The 13,833-nt window shown below is 41.6% G+C and overlaps 1 protein-coding gene and 1 pseudogene across 1 annotated transcript in view; both read left to right on the forward strand.

Annotated features, from left to right (window-relative positions):
• The window catches only part of LOC139250673 (BTB/POZ domain-containing protein KCTD21-like), a 22,134-nt gene extending 8,680 nt beyond the window's left edge, over window positions 1–13,454 (forward strand). Inside the window, exon 2 of the mRNA XM_070873047.1 lies at window positions 11,879–13,454. Coding sequence (XP_070729148.1) covers window positions 11,922–12,704 — 783 coding nt within the window. The 5' untranslated portion in view covers window positions 11,879–11,921 and the 3' untranslated portion in view covers window positions 12,705–13,454. The remainder of the gene's footprint in view (window positions 1–11,878) is intronic.
• On the forward strand, window positions 7,760–7,991 carry LOC139250680 (U2 spliceosomal RNA; annotated as a pseudogene).
• Window positions 13,455–13,833: the final 379 nt, after the last annotated feature.

Consider the following 13,833-nt stretch of genomic DNA (forward strand, 5'->3'; position numbering starts at 1 on the left):
CCTCCTCCCAACCCCCCCCTCCCTCCTCCGCCTCCTCCTCCCAACCCCCCCCCCTCCTCTCCTCCTCCTCCTCCTCCCAACCCCCCCTCCTCCTCCTCCCCCCCTCCTCCTCCTCCCAACCCCCCCTCCTCCTCCTCCTCCCAACCCCTCCTCCTCCCAGCCCCTCCTCCAACCCCTCCTCCTCCTCCTCCTCCTCCCAAACGCCCCCTCCGATTTTAAGCAAGCGCAGAGAAAGGAGTGGAGGAAAGAACAAAAGGGAAGGTCTGGGATAGGGTATTGATTAAACGATAAAAGGTATGATAGTACAAAACAAAAGGAGATGGTAATGGTAAATATAAAGAAACAAAAGATGAGTCTTGAAGAGGTATAAATGGGAATGGCAGAATCATCAATCGCAGAAAAAATAGGGCCATGGTCTGAAATTGTTGAACTTGATGTTGAGTCCAGAACGTTGTAAAGTGCCTAATTGAAGCATGAGGTGCTGCTCAAGCTTGCGTTGAGCTTCATTACACGTGGAACATTGTAAGAGGCTGAGGACCGAGAGACAGAGTGGGAGTGGAGCGGAGAATTGAAGTGACTGGTGACCGGAAGCTCGGGGTCACGCTTACGGACTGAATGGAGGTGTTCCGGTTTGGTCTCCCCAATTTAGAGGAGACCGCATTGTGAGCAGTGAATGCAGTATACTAAATTGCAAGAAATACAAGTAAATCATTGTTTCATCTGGAAGGAGTGTTTGGGGTCCTGGACGGTGGGAGGGATGAGGCAAAAAGGCAGGTGTTGCATATCCTGCGCTTGCACGGGAAGGTGCCATGTGGAGGGGGTGATGGGGGTGATAGAGGAGTGGACCAGGGTGTCACGGAGTGAGCAGTTCCTTAGGAATGCTGAAAGTGGAGGGGAGGGAAAGATATGTTTAATGGTGGGATCATGCTGGAAATGGCAGAGGATGATCCATTGAATGTGGAGGCTGGTGAGGTGAAGGGTGAGGACAAGTGGTTCTGGGAGGGGAAAGGGGTGAGAGCATAAGAGCGGGAAATGGAATGGACACGGTCGACGGACATCCTTGGTTGAGGAAAAAGGAAGACATATCGGAAGCACTAGTATGGAAGGTGGCGTCATCAGAACAGATGCGACGGAGAAACTGGGAGAGTGGAATAGATTCATAGGAAGCGGCGTGGGAGCAAGTGTAGTCAAGGTAACGGAGTCAGTGGACTTATAATGAATATTGGTCGATAACCTATCCCCGGTAATGGGGACAGAAGTCGAGGAAGGGAAGAGTTGGAGATGGACCATGTGAAGGTGCGGGAAGGGTGGAAGTTGGAAGCAAAGTGAATGAAATTTTGTTATTCCTACTCATCGCTCTAATCTGACTGCAAATTTTTTCTTCTATTTCCTTCTTGCAATTTTGAAATCTGTAATAGAACCAAACTGATATAACAATCATTTCTTTTAAAATATTTGAGTTTCAACCATATTGACTTTGTACCCTTCCTTATTTACATCAACCATCTACAGCATGTATTCCCTCTTATACAAATATTATCACTCTGCCTTTTCCATCTTTTCTAACCCTCTTAAATAAATTATAACCCAATATTTTTATTTTCTATTGTCATCTGCAGCCAGATTTCTGTTAATGCTGTTAAGTCCAGATTTTCTGACACAATAATTGCTTCCAGTTCCCCCAATTTTCCACACATTGAACATACATTTTAACCATTCTTAAATACTACTTTTCCTATTTATTTTTTATCTGAGCTACCCCCTACCTCCATTCTGTTTATAAGTAGTCTATTTGATTTTATTCACCTTTGCCATATCCCTCTTGCTAAATTGTTTTCTGCATGAATATTATCTTCCTCTATTTCTCCTTGTCTATTAGCTGATCCTGGTTGGTTTATTTTTCCAGAGCTCCCCATCCTAATACTTTGTCACTTCCCTCTTTACCCATTTACTAGTACATTAGCATTCTGCCTGTTCAGATGTAGTTTTGCAGAATAGCTCAAATCTGTCCCAGAAGTGGAATCCCTCTTCCTGACATGTTTAGTTGTGCATTGATTTACCTAATCTTGCATAGTATTTACAGCACAGAAACAGGTTATTTGGCCCAACAGGTCTATGCTGGTGTTTATGCTCCACACGAGCCTTCTCCCACCTTGCTTCATTTATCCCTATCAACCCAATCTTCCTGTCCTTTACTGAACCTTTTACCTTTTTTTACACTTCTGCATTTTCTCTCTTTCCCTCCTTTGTCAATGTCTAATGTGTTGTAAGCGCCTTGGGACGTTTTACTACATTAAAGGTGCTATTTAAATAAAAGTTGTTGTTGTTTACAATTTCACTCTGAACTCTGATACAATGGCTTATTCTGGCCCCAACTCCAATCTCCCTTTCTTCTTTAAAGTCCTTGAACGTGTTGTCGCCTCCCAAATCCGTGCCCATCTTTCCCACAATTCCATGTTTCATGACATCCTTTGTGACTGATAAAGGCAAACTATCCCTCCTTATCCTTCTTGACTTGACTGCAGCCTTTGTCATCGTTGACCACCCTATCCTTTTCCAACATCTCTCTAGCTGGGTGGGACTGCACTTGCCTGGTTCCATTCTTATCTATCTAATTGTAGCCAGAGAATCGCCTGCAATGGCTTCTCTTCCCGCCCCCCACATCGTTAAATCTGCTTTTCCCCAAGGATCTATCCTTTGTCCCCTCCTATTTCTCATCTACATGTTTCCCCTTGGCGACATGATCCGAAAATACAGCGTCCGTTTCCACATGTACACTGATGACACCTAACTCTACTTCTCTTGACCCCTCCACGATCCGACATCCAGCACTGGATGAGCAGAAATTTTTTCCAGATGAATTGGGAAGACTGAAGCCATTGTTTTCAGTTCCCACCACAACTCCGTTGACTCCATTGACTCCATCCCTCTCCCCAAATTCTGAGACTGAACCAGACTGTTTGCAACATTGGTGTCATTTTTGACCCTGAAATGAGCTTTCAACTACATATTTGCAGCATAACTAAGACTGCCTATTTCCACCTCTAACATTGCATGTCTCTGTCCTTGCCTCAAATCATCTGTTGCTGAAGCCCTCATCCATGCCTTTGTTACCTCTAGATTTGACTATTCCAATGCACTCCTGGTTGGCCTCCCACATTACCCTACGTAAACTAGAGGTGATCCAAAACTCGGCTGCCCATATCCTATCTCGCACCATGTCCCGTTCACCCATCACCTCTGCTTGCTGACCTACATTGGCTTCCGGTTAAGCTACGCCTCAATTTCAAAATTCTCATCCTTTTCAAATCCCTCCATGGCCTCGCCCCTCCGTATCTCTAATCTCCTCCAGCCCCACAACCGCCCCCCGAGATGCCTGCGCTCCTCTAATTCTGCCCTCCTGAGCATCCCTGATTATAATCGCTCAACCACTGGTGGCCATGCCTTCTGTTGCCTAGGCCCCAAGCTCTGGAACTTCCTACACCTCTCTCTCTTTCCTCCTTCAAGACGTTCTTTAAAACATACCTCTATGACCAAGCTTTTGGTCACCTGCATTAATTTCTACTTGTGCGCCTTGGTGTCAAATTTTAAAAAAAATCTCTCAATACTCCTGTGTAGCGCCTTGGGATGTTTCACAGTTAAAGGCACTATATAAATACAAGTTGTTGTTGCAAGACTTTTACCCTTTAGCTCAGCTAAGATTTGCAGAAAAAATTATCCAACCAGTACTATAACTTGGCTATTCTGTTCCCCCTCATATGGAGGTTTGATGTTATTTGTGAAGTTTGTAGAAAAAGTAAAGTCCAGAAAATTAAGAAATAAATTATTTTTTAAGGGTAAAAGTGGAATCCCAGACTCCGAATCAAGGCAAAGAGAAAATAAAGGAATGAAAAACAGACAGCGAAGTACTTTCTGCCCCAATGCAGAAATGTAATTTTTCCCTTTTTCATTTTTTCATACACTACCTCTTGCTGAAAACAGTGAACAGAAATCTGCTCCTATACCTCTGTTACTAATTTTAGCAAGCCACTAGGTGGGACACTGGAGATCTGGTTCCAAGCTTCTGCCATTGTTACTCGAAACACAGTTATGTGCTAATGTTTTCCAGTTTCTATACCTCTTTCAGCTTCAAGGTTGGTCTGAAACTGACTTTTTCACATGGCAGAATCTAACAGCTTTGGGATGCCATTGTAATGTGCTATCACAGCAGCACTGGTGCAAGCGGGCACCTGATATGTCTGGTCTCCACAGAAGAAAAATGAACCATGAAAACAAAAAATGGGAGTGATTGCTGACACGAATGTTTGAGTCATTCTGTGCATGCACACTTGTATGGGGTGGAGCCTAAACACTGTCCTGCCTCCACCAGAGCTGTGCATGTGTGTTCCAATTGCACATGCACCCAGCCGCAGGGCTGCGGCCTGAACCAAGTTTCCTCCCTGTTGCTAGCTGCTTTTTGCGTGGAGGAAGTCAGAAGATAGGATAGGAGAGGAAAGGGAATCGGTGGGGGAGAGCATAAGAACATGAGATAAGAGCAGGAGTAGGCCATTCGGCACCTTGAGACCACTGCACCATTTAATAAGATCATGGCTGATCTTCTACCTCAACTCCACTTTCCTGCTCTATCCTCATATCCCTTGATTTCCCCGAATATCCAAAAATCTCTGTCTTGAATATACTCCACAGCTCTCTGGGGTAGAGAATTCCAAAGATTCACCACCATCTGAGTGAAGAAATTTCTCCTCATCTCAGTCCTAAAGGGCAGACCCATAATTCTGAGTCTGTGACCCCCTGGTTCTAGAATCTCCAGCCAGTGAAAACCTCCTCGCTGCATCTACTCTCTCAAGCCCTGTAAGAATTTTGTATGTTTCAATGAGATCATCTAAACTCTAGAGAATATAGGCCTAATCTACTCAATCTCTCCTCGTAAAACAATCCCCCCATCCCAGGATTCAGTCCGTTACACTTCCTCTATAGCAAGTATATCCTTCCTTAAGTAAGGAGACCAAAACTGTACACACTACTCCAGGTGTGGTCTCACCAGGATGCTGTATAATTGCAGTAAGACATCTTTACTCTTGTACTCAAATCCTCTTGTAATAAAGGCCAACATGCCATTTGCTTTCGTAATTGCTTGCTGTACCTGCATGTTAACTTTCAGTGATTCGTGTACAAGGACACCCAGGTCCCTCTGAATACCAACATTTTCCAGTTTCTCACCAGTTTAAAAAAAATACTCCTGCTTTTCTGTATTTTCTACCAAAGTGGATAACTTGACATTTCGCCAAATTATATTCCATTTGCCATGTTCTTGTCTGTCTGTATCCCCTTGATGCCTCTTTGCATCCTCCTCACAACTTGCATTCCCACCTAGCTTTGTATCATCAGCAAACTTGGATATATTACATTTGGTCACCTCATCCAAATTATTGATCTAGATTGTGAACAGCTGAGGCCCAAGCACTGATCCTTGCAGTACCCCACTAGTTAAAGCCTGCCAACTCAAAACTGACCCGTTTAGTCCTACTCCGTTTTCTGTTCGTTAACCAATCCTCAATCCATGCTAGTTTATCACCCCCAATCCCATGAGCCCTAATTTTGTTTGATTACCTCTTCTGTGGTACCTTATCAAATGTCTTCTGTAAATCCAAATACACAACATCCACTGGTCTCCCCCATATCTATCCTGCTAGTTACAACCTCAAAAACTCGTAGCAGATTCATCAGGCATTGATTCCCTTTCATAAATCCGTATTGACTCTGTCCAACCCTATTATCACTTTCTAAATGCCCAGTTACCACGTCCTTAATAATAGATTCCAGCATTTTCTCAACTACAGATGTCAGACGAACTAGTCTGTAGTTCGCTGTTTTCTGTCTTCCCCCTTAAATAGTGAGGTTACATTTGCCACCTTCCAATCTGAAGGAACCATTCCAGAATCTATGGAATTTTAGAAGATGACAACCAATGCATCTCTATAGCCACCTCCTTTTAAAACCCCAGGATGTGGGCCATCAGGTCCAGGGGATTTATCGGCTTTCAGTCCCCCTCATTTCTCCAGTACAATTACCTTACTAATACTAATTTCTTTCAGTTCCTCATTCTTGCTAGACCCCCAATTCTCCGCTATTTCCGGGAGGTTTTTTGCATCTTCTGCTGTGAGACAGACACACAGGATTTATTTAATCTCTCTGCCATTTCTTTATTGCCCATTATAATTTATCTTGTCTTGGCCTATGAGTGACCCACATTTACTTTCATTAATCTTTTCCTTTTTACATACAAGCTTTTACAGTCAGTTTTTATATCTCTCGCTAGTTTACTCATTCTATTTTCCCTTTCTTTATTCATTTCTTGGTCCTCTTCTGCTGAATTCTAAAATCCTCCCAATGTTCAGGCTTACTATTTTTGGCACATTATAACCCTCTTTAATCTAATACTATGTTTTAATTTCTCTTGTTAGCCAGGGGACCATTTTTCCCCTGTTGTTTTTATTCCTTCAGGAAATGTATATTTATTGCAAATTATTAAATACTTTTTTAAATGTTTGCCATTGCTTTTCTGCTGTTGTTTCTTTTAATCTAGTTTCCCCAACCTACCTTAGCCAACTCGCCTCGCATACCTACAATTTGCTTTGTTCAGGTTTAGGACCCTAGTTTTGGATTTAACTAAATCACTCAAACTCAACATAAAATTGTATTATATTATGAACACTGCTCCCCAGAGGCTTCTTTACTGCAAGGTTATTAATTAACCCGGTCTCATTGCATAGTACTAGATCTAAAATAGCCAATTCCCTCATAGGTTCTTTGACATACTGATCTAGAAAATTATCCTGAATACATTCCATGAATTCTTCCTTTGCACTATTTCTGCAAATTTAGTTTGCCTGGTCTATATGAAAGTTAAAAGTCCCCCATGATTACCACATTTATTTCCCTTGTTACCTGCATCTCTAATTTCCTTGTTTATACTCTGCCTGACACTACAACACTGTTTGGGGGTCTATAGACTACTCCAACTAGTATTTTCTGCCCCTTGTTGATTCTTGCCTCCACCCAAACTGATTTTATATTTTGTTTTTCCAAGCCAAGACCCTTTCTTTCTACTGTCTTTATTCCCTCTTTTATTATCGGGGCGGTCCCTCGTTCTTTTCCATTCTGCCTGTCTCTTCTAAAAGTCAAATATTCTGGAATATTTGTGTCACTGCAACCAAGTCTCTGTAATGGCTATTAAATTTAAACCCATTTATTTCTATCTGCACTACTAAATCATCTATTTTGTCACGAATGCTTCGTGAATTTAGATTTAGTGACTTTAGCTTTAACCTTTTTCTATTTTTCCCAGATGTCACTTTTGTCACTAAAGCCCTGTTGCCTTTATTAATCTTTCTATCCCTTCTTATCTTTACCCAGATCACTACTTTGCTCTACAGACTTTACAGGAACTCATAGGGGGAAAAGGTCAGGAATTCAGGAAATGGGGGGAGGGGAGAGAGGAAGTTAGGAGCTGGGGGTAGGGTGGAAGGTGGTCAGGAGCTTGGAGCAGTGAAGATGGGGGAAGAACATGATCCAGGGCTAAGTGTGGAGGGGGGGTAGGAATGAGAGTGAGAACGTAATCCAGATGGGAGGACGGATCACGTCCCCCCCCCCTCAGTTAAATGTGGATCACATTCTTCCAACCCCACCCCCTTTACACCCGCACCACGTTCGACCTGGATCATGCTCTTAACCATGAACTTAACCATGAGTTTCGCGGATCGCTTCTCGGCCTTTTGGCTAAGATCATGCATAACTAACCTGACCAGCCATCATGACCTCCGGGTGGTTTCTCCCTGGTCAGGAAGGTATATGCTTGCTTTTTTGGAAACAGGAGGTGGGTGGGGTGGCTTGACCCATCCACCTCCACGGAGGTGTGTGGGGGACCTGACCCATCCACCTCCATGGCACGAACCTGGTATTGCAGTACTTCCAGGAACGGTGCAGTGGCTCTAGGCCTTTTGGCTAAGAGCATTGGCGCAGAGTGATCCTTGGCATGTGCAAGGTGACCTCTGGCGTTTGTGATTTGACAAAGAATTGGAACGATTGGCTACGAATTAATTAAAAAAAAAAAAATGAGTTGATTTCTCGGAAAGCCCTGTGCATGTGTGGCAAATTGCATTATTGGACTGGATAAAATCCAGAAGTCATGACACTCACTGTTCACTTCATACCCAGTAAACCTCTTGACAATCTATGACTTACACACAATGCCCCATGTAAGGGGCTTTCTCAGGGAGTGTTGTTGTGCCTTGGGTGTCTCTCTCTGGGCTTCTGCCCTCACAGCTTATGCCTGGCCTGTGAGGTACACTGAGTGCTGCAGGAGCACCCCTGGAGAGACTGTGTCCACAGCTTATGAAGGGGGTTTTGAGACTCGTGCGTCCCCACAGCTTATGCCTAGCCTGTGAGGCACCTGTGAGTGTCAAACACTCCTAACCCCTTTCTTTCCTAGCCTGTGACACACAGTTGAGTGTTTTCGAGGCGCTCCTAGCTTCCCTTACAATGTTCTGACATAAGACTCACGATCAGGAGATGTAATACAATAGAACTGAGACAAGGTGATTCCTTGGTTTGTTTTGGGTTCCCTAGTTTTCTGAAGATCTGCATAATTTCATTCCATAGTTTAAACATGGGGAAGACAATAGCCTGATAATGGCTGTGAGTCAGTCCCAGTTTTCGAGCAAGTGCTCTCCCATTGGCTTGAAAGCCCCATACTTCGGGCTGACTCTGTCTCACCATTGTCCTCCGGTGTCCTTCCCCGTCCAATCACTGCTCTGCCACGGTCAAACTGTATCGGTTTCAATTCACAGCACAGACTGATCCCACAGCCCTTTTCCTTCTGGGTAAAATGAGGGGGTTTTCGTCCTCCCCTACACCCATCAGTCACCGTAGCCCACAACCAGAGTGTTTAGTTGGATAGAGTGATTAGTGACAGTGTGGGTACTTCCAATTTTCGATTGACTCGTGATGTCATCCTGGAGCCGGCATTAGCCAAGCTACTGTCATTCTCCGCGCATGCTAAAACTCTACGGTTCTGTTAGTGATGTCACCCTCACCGGTTCTCGTTGAATGAAATGTGTCTTACATAATTTGAGCTGCAAAGTTGGTTTAGTAAGTCAATGCTATGGATTTGTCAAATTCAGCCTCAGAAAAGGCTACAGCACCTCATGATCTTGTCACCTGTTCATGGGGTCACATGAACTTAGCATTGGTGAATAGGTTACTGGGGTGCAGGTGTTGCCTGATGTCACCATTGTTGATTCCCACTATCACTGCAGGTGCTAGAAATCTGCTATAAATTGTTGGAAACACTCAGCAAATTAGGCAGCATTTACAGAAAGAGAAACAGATTTAACATTTCACGTTCTGATGAAAAGTTGTCATACTGAAACATTAATTCTGCTTCTCTCTCCACAAAAGCTGCCTGACTTGCTGAGCATTTTCAGAATTTTATGCTACATCACTCAACTGATGATTGGGAGGAGATTGCAGGGCAGGCTGAGAGTTTGCTTGCTTTTCTAGGTGACCCTCCACATTAACAGGTAGGTGCCACTGTCATGGCAGCACTGGAGCAGCCTGCCGGTGGCACTGACTGGATCAAATTCTACTTGCAGAGACCTTGATTTACTCTCCAGAAGGCAGGATCAAATTACACATTCCAGACAAATTGTTGGGTGTGTCTTGTCCTCGAAGGGGACCAATTAGAAATCTGGTCCAACCCACTTTTGGTGCAAATAAACAGTCAACACAAATATGGTTACAGATTGGTTATATGTTACCCATTTACAAAAATAGAGGTGTACTGTGGACTGAAAGCAATTTTCTTCTATCTTCCTGTTTCCAGATTTCCATCTTTAGTTGGATTGTTCCTTAAATTGTATTGCATGCTAAATATTTGGAGACATATTCATTTATTCACTTTGAAGAAGACTTCCACAAACCCAACAGTGTAGTTTTTTTAGTGGGTGGCATATTTTAAGATGCTGCCAAATTTTACGGGGAGTGAGAACAAATATGCTACAATATACACATTTGTGTTGGATTTAAAGAGGAAGATCTAATTTTTGAAATTCAGTGCTACTGGGGCTCCAGATCAGCAGCCAGGAATAAAAAGGATGTTGATTCTCAATTTGCATATGGGAAAGCTGAGCAAACTAACTGGGCATATTTCAACAGTCTGACTCTTCCAAACAATGGATAGTAATAAAAAAGTGATTAGTTTCATGAATATAGTAACTGTATCCAGCTGACTTGGAGGGAGGTAACACTGGGTGGATTTGTGCACTAAGACAGAGATAACTTGTAGTTCTCATCACATCCTCGGGACATTCCACAATGCTTCCCAACAAATTAATTGCTTTGTCACTTTAGTCACAGTCAACAACCAAGTCCAATTAATCTGATTTTGTTGATATTGGCCGAAGTGGGGGTGATTGGCCAGGACTACTTCAAATTTCAACAAGGCAACAAACAAAATTATAGAATTCAACATAGAAAAATACAAGTTACCAGGGTTATCCACTAACCACTTATTTATATATGACCTATTACATGCCACTTATGCACTGCATAAAACTATTGTATTTCCAATAGGCCATGCATCACTAAACACTAATTAGAGCAACTCAAATTATTGGGTCGGAATTTGCGATCAGAGGCGCACCTCCGGAGTACGACTATGACTCTATTTAAAAATGTTTTTAAAAATCCGCACCTACCTGATGGTTCCCGAGCCTCGGAGACGTCGGGTCTTGAACCTGCAGGTGTACGTTTGTTTAAAGGCCCACGGATCCCAGGGATGCAGGTGGTTTGGAAGCGTCCCTGGGATCAGTTGGGTCAGGCCCTCCTATCGGAAAGGAGGATTCCTCCAAATAATTAAATAATTTACACAACTGAAATAAAATACATTTAATTAAGTCCCTTTAAGGAAGCATTTACAATAAAAAATTAAATTTTTTGAAAAATAATTTTAAACATTTTAATCTGGTCCACTAATTTTGAATGTATGATGATTTTATTTTTAATTTGACATTTATATTAGTCCTTACTTTGGATAAAGCAGGCCTTATGCCTGCTTTTACCAGGCGTAAGGGTTGTGTGGGCATTTGCTGGGCAGGTTGGTGCAATACATCTGTCAAGATGAACCTTGACGGATTGCAAGTTCCGGGTTTTCGTGTATGCGCAGCATGAGGAAACCCGGAACTTGCAGGGCCTTTTACAAGGCTTACAACGGCATACATCGTCATCAGTGCTGCAAAATCCAGGCCAATGTTTTAAAAATGTATCCCACAGAGTAAGCACATTATTACCAAAGTCATTAAAATTAAATAAAGTGATACAGTATTGCTCCAATATTATAATCAATTAGTATTTGTACTTTCTACTAGGAAATAATTTTTGAGCTGAGATGAGCCCATTGGGGTTTGCACGAGAGGATAGGGAGATTTCTTGGCTGTGAATAGTTGGGTGATTTACACCTCGGACTGGACAGTTAGGATGTGTTTTGTACGCAAAATCATGAGATCTTCATTGTTGACCATATTTGAAAATAATTGTTCTAATGCATCTCTAACTATGCCAGTCCCATCTAGTATCAAGTCAGTTGGAAAAAGTATTAGAATTACAAAACTGTTAGCATATGCTTGCCTGGGAAATAAGGTTGGGCCTAGGAAATGAAGAGGTTAAGAATATGTTGTTACAACTGGCTCAAATCAAAAGGGTGAGTGTGGAGAGGTAGCAGGAGTACTTCTGTTTAGTGCAGAGTATTTTTGATCTCTGCATTAAACACTGCTTTCATGAATTTTTTTTCTCTTTTTGTCTCCCTTTTCCTACAAAACAGATTGTAGTGAATTAAGATACAGGTACTGCAGTCGCAATTCAATATGTCTGATCCTATAACATTAAATGTAGGAGGAAAGCTATACACCAGTTCTCTGGCAACTTTAACGCGTTATCCAGACTCGATGCTGGGTGTAATGTTCAGTGGAAAAATACCCTCAACTAGTGATCAGCATGGTAATTTCTTCATTGACAGAGATGGCAAAATATTTCGATATATTCTAAATTTTCTGCGCACATCAAACCTGGACCTCCCAGATGATTTTCAAGAAGTGGGGCTCTTGAAGAGAGAAGCTGATTTTTACCAGATCCAGCCTTTGATAGAGGCTTTGCAGGAGAGAGAGTCTGAAAATGCCAAAGCGGAGAGGAATGCAATGCTCAACATTACTCTGGATCAGAGACTGCAGACTGTGTATTTTACAGTTAAACCAGCCCCACAAATGTACAACCTCACCTCATGTAGCACAGAGGTCTTTGATGCAAACATATTTTGCACATCAGCTGAATTCTTGAAGCACTTGAGTTCCAAGTTTTGTTACTTTGTCAATGGTAAACTTTCACCAATTGGTTATGAGAAAAAGGATCCACACCATTTGACACTACAGTGGGTTGGACATGTGGCAGTGTTGCCTGAAGATGAATACACAAGACAGAATTTAAGACGACTATGGATTGTACCTACAAATGAGCAAGTTAACAATTTTCAGTTGTTTGTAGAGGAAGTGTTAAAAACAGCAATGAGCCATGAATTCCATGTCGATTCATTACAGCCAGATTCCTCTGATTTCATGAATTATAAGGTACTACGTTTAGTCCGGTATAAATAGAAGACTTCATTCAGTATTAATTATTAAATGTTTATTACTGTATAACAGTAAAAGCCTTAAATTATGTTTCTCCTAAACTGTATGGCACTTTAGGATTGCTGCATTTACTTGCCCTGTCTTTACTTTGAACAATAAGAGCTGAACAATGTAATCTGTGTGACGGTAGTTTATTTAATCATAAATTCTGCCACAGGTTTAAACAATTTATTTTCACCCTGGCTTTTACAATTACTGTACAACTGTGTGGATATTGTTTTGAACTGGATTTTTAATGTTATTTACCATATGTGAGAAGAAGTGTATAGTCTTGAAAAGCTGCTTCTAATGACACCCAGATTTAATATTCCATTTTAGGAAAATTACCTTCGATAGTACAGTGGGCATTTATGCAGTATACTGTGCAAAACAATTAACATACACAAACCCTCAATCTACTCAATAATGGAATCATTACTTTGTCAAACGTTTTCTTAGTGATGAAACAAACAGGGAAATCTAAAACATTTAATTTCATCAAATAAATGTTGGGAGTAAGATAATCTTGGGGCTGCAGTTAATTCATAGCACCAGGTCTGCATTTATAAAATATTTTTATAGGGAAAGTGCCTCAGTAGATTAAAGCTACAAATGTTGCATAGTATCTCTAATTTATATCTGTAGGTTTTCAGTATTCAGGTGTTGCTATTTAATTTTTCACTTAGATAATATTTAACCCAATGACATTTATATTTAAAACAAATGTCTCAAATTATTTTATTCTACCATTATGTTGTGTATTATACTTTTGCTGAAGATTTGCAAAAATCCTATGGTTGGTTAACAAAATTAATTTTCACTATTTAGGATGAGTAAATTAATATATTTCTTAACCCCTGTGATGTATGCTAATAAAGACGGCATAAACTATGGGGGTGGGGCAGGACAATTTACCAGGGTTTCCATTAAGTTAACAGTGGCTCTTGCCAAATTGCATTTCTTTTAAATAATTTACAAATATAAAACATTATGGAAATGGTGTATGTTAAGGATTTGACTTTCCAGACCACTTGGAATATTTTCCTTGTAGAAATAATATCGGAAGGATTGCCTGTACAGAACCAGATGGAATTTGGGCTGTTCATAGAGAACA

Source organism: Pristiophorus japonicus, unplaced genomic scaffold, assembly GCF_044704955.1.
Source record: "Pristiophorus japonicus isolate sPriJap1 unplaced genomic scaffold, sPriJap1.hap1 HAP1_SCAFFOLD_409, whole genome shotgun sequence".
Lineage (NCBI taxonomy): Eukaryota > Metazoa > Chordata > Chondrichthyes > Pristiophoridae > Pristiophorus > Pristiophorus japonicus.